This window comes from Dermacentor variabilis, chromosome 3, assembly GCF_050947875.1.
Source record: "Dermacentor variabilis isolate Ectoservices chromosome 3, ASM5094787v1, whole genome shotgun sequence".
NCBI classification, from domain to species: domain Eukaryota; kingdom Metazoa; phylum Arthropoda; class Arachnida; order Ixodida; family Ixodidae; genus Dermacentor; species Dermacentor variabilis.
This window is the reverse complement of record NC_134570.1, coordinates 26,307,656-26,314,061: the sequence shown is the minus strand read 5'-3', so window position 1 is coordinate 26,314,061 and position 6,406 is coordinate 26,307,656. Positions and strand designations below refer to the sequence as shown.

The 6,406-nt window shown below is 46.0% G+C and overlaps 1 protein-coding gene across 1 annotated transcript in view; it reads left to right on the top strand.

The window, feature by feature from the left end:
* The first annotated feature begins 428 nt into the window (after window positions 1–428).
* LOC142575322 (Na(+)/citrate cotransporter-like) overlaps window positions 429–6,406 on the top strand; it is a 49,215-nt gene continuing 43,237 nt past the window's right edge. Inside the window, exons 1-2 of the mRNA XM_075684583.1 lie at window positions 429–516; window positions 3,757–3,949. Of these exons, the coding sequence (XP_075540698.1) occupies window positions 3,821–3,949 (129 nt within the window). The 5' untranslated portion in view covers window positions 429–516; window positions 3,757–3,820. The remainder of the gene's footprint in view (window positions 517–3,756; window positions 3,950–6,406) is intronic.

Below are 6,406 nucleotides of genomic sequence, written 5' to 3'. Positions count from 1 at the left end.
ATTTATGATTTGTACTTTCTTTCTGCTCCCCTGTAACGCTTGGTTATCCACGGGGGTAGGCCTTCGTTCAGGTTTCGTAGTCGAGTACACTTATCGCGTTCATGGCAATACGGGATGAAAACAATAAAATGCACATGCTGTGGCATCTTCCGGACTTCACTGTTCAGAAGCCCAAATGTCAACATTCAGCGTGGCATTTATCACAACTGCTAAAAGTCTCAATCACGCAATGTCTGTCACAAGTGACTTTTATCTCACAACACACACTAGACACCGCGCATTTATTTTCTTTGTAGACTGAACTCATCTGATTTCTGCCGACCTACATGACATATGGAAAATACCATAACGGCAGGACAGCAAGAAAAAATAAGCCAGACAAGCTCTGCGCTCGAAGCAATGTCATACGCGTTGTCGCAGTATTTTCAGAACGAAATTACAGACGACAGCCTGGCGACGCTCATGCTGAGTTCGACGTGTCCGTCACATTCCGCTATACACTTTTTGGAGCTTCTGGTGAGCTTGTACGAGTACATCTTAAGCCGAACCGTTCTGCCTAACTTACTTTTGCGCAGCTTTATCGTATTTTTCTCTCTTCTCCATTTTGCAGCAGCGAGTGACGTTTTTTCACTCGATAAAGTGAAAGCTTTGGCAAGTTGGTGATTCAACATCGGCATGTCTGCACAGCGCAAAAGAAGAGGACAGAAGGAAGAACACAACACAGGCACTGACTTCAACTTGAAGTCGCGCCTGTTGCAGTCAGCGCCTGTTTTGTGTCCTTCCTTCTTTCCTCGTCTTTTGTCCTGTGCAGACATGTCGATGTTGCTTTAACGTTTGAGCCACGTCCTGCTTTCATTCGTACCTTTGCTGCCGGACTCTATATAAAGCAAGCGTATTCGATGCAGGTGATTGTCATTCAGGGCGCTAACTTCTGCGCGTGCCGTTTTATCTTCCGAGCTCTTTCAAGGGTCGTCAGCATTTCGCGCCCAACCCTGGAGAGGTAGATCTGTGTTTTACGTTCCGGACCAGCGAGTTCATTAACAGCGTGTCGGAAGGGCGTCTCGACATGACAGAAAACATAGCCAAGTTCAAACCATGATTCAAACGTACCCTTCTACGATGAGTGTTTCCGCTTGTATTAAATAATAATAATAATAATAATAATAATAATAATAATAATAATAATAATAATAATAATAATAATAATAATAATAATAATAATAGTAATAATAATAATAATAATAATTTATGAACACTGCAGGACGAAGGCCCCTCCCTGCGATCTCCAATTACCTCAGTCCTGCGCCAACTGATTCCAACTTGCGCCTACGAATTTCCTAATTTCATCACCCCCCTTCGTTTTCTGCCGTCCTCGACTGCGCTTCCCTTCTCTTGGCACCCTATCTGTAACCTAATGGTACACCGGTTTTCCATCCTATGCTCAACATGGCCTGGCCAGCTCCATTTTTTTCTCTTAATGTCAATGTAATGTTGGATATCCCTGTTTGCCCTTTGATCCACACCGCTCCCTTCCTGTCTCTTATCGTTACGCCTACCATTCTTCGTTCCATCGCTCTTTGCGTGGTACTTAACTTGTTTTCGAGCTTCTTTGTCAATCTGAAAGTAGCTGCCCAATATGTTAGTACAGGTAGAATGCATTGATTGTACAGTTTTCTTTTCAATGATAGTGGTAAGCTTCCAGTCAGAATCTGACAATGTCTGCCATATGCACGCCAACCCATTTTTATTCTTCTGTAAATTTCCTTCTCTTGGTCTTGTATTATATGAACAGGTGCAACCCTGAATCATGCAAGAACGATCGATATGGTTATGTAATTACTCCAGCTGGCGCTTCACAGATGTCATTGGTCACACAGTAACAGAGGTTACGTGTTAAAAAATGCCGGGGCCGAAAATGACGGATGCAAGACAAGCGTTGGTCGTGCCGTAGAAGATTATTAACTCTTCTTTGTACCGATTGTTTTTAGCGCTCAACACCAGTTAATATGTTATAACGTCGATAACATTATAACATTGATAACATAATATACCAACAACGCCGAACGTCATCCTTTGTTTGTGACCTCCACATTCCTCGGCTTCAACTCGAGTACTACGTTCCCGGTCCTTGGTAATAAAACGCTTGAACGCGGCTTATCGACACCATCCTACATGTCCATGCTGGCGGTTTTATGAACGCAGACGTCAGCGACACCGCAGCAGCGTACTGTGTTCCATACCTTGGTGCTAAAGGGTGCGCCCGTTTGCTCACTACGATCTCACTAATACTACGAATCTTACTTCGTGTAGTTGCCTAATACTATGGTAGTCTTATCAGGCTTCGTGTTTTGGGTGAAACTGCGACTTTTCTTTTTTTCGGTTCAGGCTTGGTTCGGGTTCACGCACGTTCTAAGAATGTCGATTTGGATTCACTTCCAGCTAAAATTCCGGTTGGCCTACGGCTTCCGGTTAGGATTCGTCTCGACACCCTGCTTATAACGTACCCTAGTGTCCTCCATATGTAAAGTTCCTGCCACATTTGCTTCTTCCAGGACACCGCTAAAGCATTCTAAGCGTTTCTTATACGTTACGCCTCTGAACAAAGAGAAAGCGAGTGCTTAGCAATTTTCAATTAGCTTCTAATAAATTCAAACGCTTTAATCTCGGCTCATACATAATCTATAACGTGCCCCCAGTTCATTCAAATTTAAACTCGGGAAAATACTTACTGTTCCAGTACATTGCAAAACATACGTATAACGCTTTGAAACGCTTCAAGTATGTCCCGTCAAACGAGAGGCTGCAAATGACAAGCATCTAAGTTCATATTTTCTGGCGCACCGTCGCAACGACTATAATAAAAGAAGAACAGCGCGTTATCGGATGCACATAGTGTGCTGTGTTCGTTCAAGAAGCTAAGTGCAATGCTGCAGCACATGGCACATCATGTTAAGGTTATGCAAACAAATTGAGAAATCACAATCTGCCCTAAAATGAAAAATGCTTATTGATTGACCTGAAATTGTAGTTGAGCAGAAGCTAGCTGCTTCATGCGTTTGTTTCATTACCTGGGGCATATGCGCAGCAACCACGGCTTCCCTGCAGCAGAGTTCTTTAAAACATTCATATGAATTTTTCTTCCTCCATTTGAGCATTGTTATCCTTTACACTCGAACAAAAAAAGAAAATTCAGCACCTTCGAATAGTGGATTGTCAACTCTAATCTAAATAGCAGAGTTATTTGCCACGTATTTAAGATTCTGAACATTCGCACAACCTTTTCAGAAGGCTAAAAGTATGCTATAAGTTTTTAAAACAAACTTACAGCAGACTGGCCGCTCATGGTGATAGAGCAGGCGCAAGAATGCCATTGAGTTTTCAGCTAAAGCAGTGTGGCGCCGAGCTCTCATCGAGTGTATTTTGTCCGCTGTAAAATATTTTGTCCTCCCACAGCCCTTACAGGTCAGAAAGCTCTCCACGTGCGTAGATCGCTACAGCGGAGGACGCGAGGAGAGAGTCGTTTAGAACGGATGCTAAACACGTGGCGTCCTCCGTTTGCGTGTTCGTATCAGCGGGGGACGCAGTCTGTCGTTCAGTCACCTTACGCCTTTCTTTACGATTTTCGTGGCGCGGCAGTCTTTATCAACAGCGTAACCATCTCGTGCATTATCCTTTCTCAGCGACTTTCGGCGCTATAACCCATGGTGCATTAGCTCGGAGGTTCCGGCTAGCCGATATACGCTTCTTCGTCCGCAGCGCTACCACTCCAGTGGAAGCAGTGCTGGGACTGTCGCTTGCAACGCCTGTATAGAAGGTCCGCATGCGTCCACACGCCACGATTACTAACTGGAGGATGGGCCTGCTGCCGCTGTTTCGACACTGGAAGAGGATCCTCATGGTCGCCATTCCAATCTTGCTGCTCCCTCTGCTGTCCTTGGAAGATCGGAAGGTGAGTCGGAACGTTTTTTTTTTTTCGCGTCTCCACGCGTCGACTCTCGAGCATTCTTTATACCAGGCTGCAGCGGGTTGCACTCAACATTCGTAGGCTAAAGTCGACGCTTGAAGGCGAAAAATGCAGAGAAAAATGAACAACGTGACTGGCGCGAGCAGTGGATTCCTTCCAACGTGCTAACATTTATTTGCGTATCCTTACCCACTTTCCTGAATCTGGCTACCTGACCTCGAAGAGGGAAAGAAACATTCTTTAATAAATAGGAGGAGGAGGAGGAGGAAAAGAAGGAAGGAAAGGTAGGGAGGTCAACCAGACGCGCGGGAAGGGGGTTATGGATGAAAATAAAGGAGAGGGAGAGAGAAAGGTACAATCAAGGTTAAAAGTGCGGTTACCCCATCACGCCTAAAATACATCACTGAGGCCAGTTGATTTCCTGAACCATAGCAACCCACGCGTCGCTTTGTAAGCCTGTGACGCGTGGGGCTCTGTTCCAAGAATCTTTGTCTCTGAAAATGGACTGCTGTCTAATCAGTTTAACGCACTCCGAAGAACGTCGAGTTCGATGTCATATCGATCACAAAAACACAACAGGTGTTGGATAGTTCCTTCACGGTTGCATGAGATAGGTTGTCTGATATTCCCATAAGGGATAAGTATGCTTTCGTTAGGTCACCCCTAACCACGGAATGTCCACAAGCGCTATGCTGCAACTATATAGGGTACTTCTTCTCGGCTTCTTGCGGTACAGCTTGCCAGTATTAACTAACGCAAGTAAAACAAGCCTACGTATTATTCAAAGCGTTCAGGCTGAGAAGCTCAAGATTGGTGTAGGTCTTCCTCGAAGTGCGTCAACGGCGGCAACTATTGCAGTCGCAAGGGACCACCTCATCAAGACCCACATCACAGTTGAAGCACTAAGAGTGCACGTAAGGCACCTTGCCCGCACTCCTTACCACCATCTAGCCTCTCTACCTGCGGAGAGACCACGTGCCTCGTTCTACCGAACCGTATCCGCACATCGTGAGGCTATACCATCTAGCTTCACACCTGCCGCGAGACCTTCGACTCCTCCTTGGTGCCTCATTCAACCAAAGATCAACCTAACAATATATACCTGGCATCCGGAAAAAAGCAGATATGTCATCACCGGCTCTTAAACAGCTTAGCTCACTCCTATTAAATGAGAAGTACCGGTATTACACCCACATATACATTGACAGCTCCGTCCTGCTGAAAAGCTCTACCGCAGCTGTAGTAATTTCAGCAAAAGCCACCACTATCAAGTTGAAAACATCTCACTGGACAATGTCGACGGCAGCAGAACTCGCAGCGCTTCGAGTCGCACTACGCTTTATTAATGAAGAACCAACGCACAAATGGTCGATGTTATGCGATTCGAAGACGGCACTACAGTGTTTATTCTCAGTTTTCCCGCGCGGTCCGTGTGAACAGTTAGTACTTGAAATCACAGAAGCCATGCATGACCTGACTGAGAAAGGACATGAAATAATTTTTCAGTGGCTACCAAGTCACTATGGTATCATCGGCAGTGAACGTGCCGATCAAGCTGCTCGTTCAGCTCATACAGAAGAAAACTGCCTATCTATCTCGCTGTCTAGGACAGATGCTGCGAGGATGCTCCCTTATTTTCCCACCAATGCAAATCAGAGTGGAATGAACCACATTTTATGCACGCCAGTTTATACACCCTGGATCCAACCTTAAGCCTCCAACTTCCACCAAGGCTTCCCTGAAGAGACGCGATCGTTTTGTGCAGGCCATGGTTGGACGTCGCGTTTACCAATGCCTACGCGTTATGCATAGGGATGTCCAAGAACGCAGCATGTGGCGATTGCGGTGACGCGGAAACGATTCATCGTGTTCTTTGCCAGTTCGCGCAGTACAGTGTGCAGAGACAATCGCTTTCCGTCATGCTAAACCAGTTGGACGACCAGCCTCTGCCGGAAGAAAGATTTCTGAAAGATCGGGGGTCGGACGAGAACCGGCCTATTCAGCATGGTATGGCCGATGGCTCTGAAAGATCCACGCGACTTAACATCGCATCAGAAGGTATTGCAAGCGCTACTGCGCCTCTTGAGATCGACCGGCCTCTGTGAACGCCTGTGATTGGAACGAATTTTCTGTTACCTGTTTCTCTTTTCTCTTCTTTTTTTTTCTTCTCTGGCTATTTGTCGTTATTACAACCCCTATATCCCCCACCCCAGTGCAGGGTAGCAAACCAGAAACTCCCTTCTGGTTAACCTCCCTGCCTTTCCTCTCTCTCACTCACCCCAAACCAGAGGCTGCATAGCAAAGTTGCATCACCGCGGGAGATGTGCGATGGAAGCTGCAGCTGCAATGTAGGATTAAGCCGGTAGAGACGACAGTTCGAGACAATCGGGGTGTTTGACGAAGTTGAGTCATGTTGTGAGCAAGTAAACGAAGGTCCCTCGC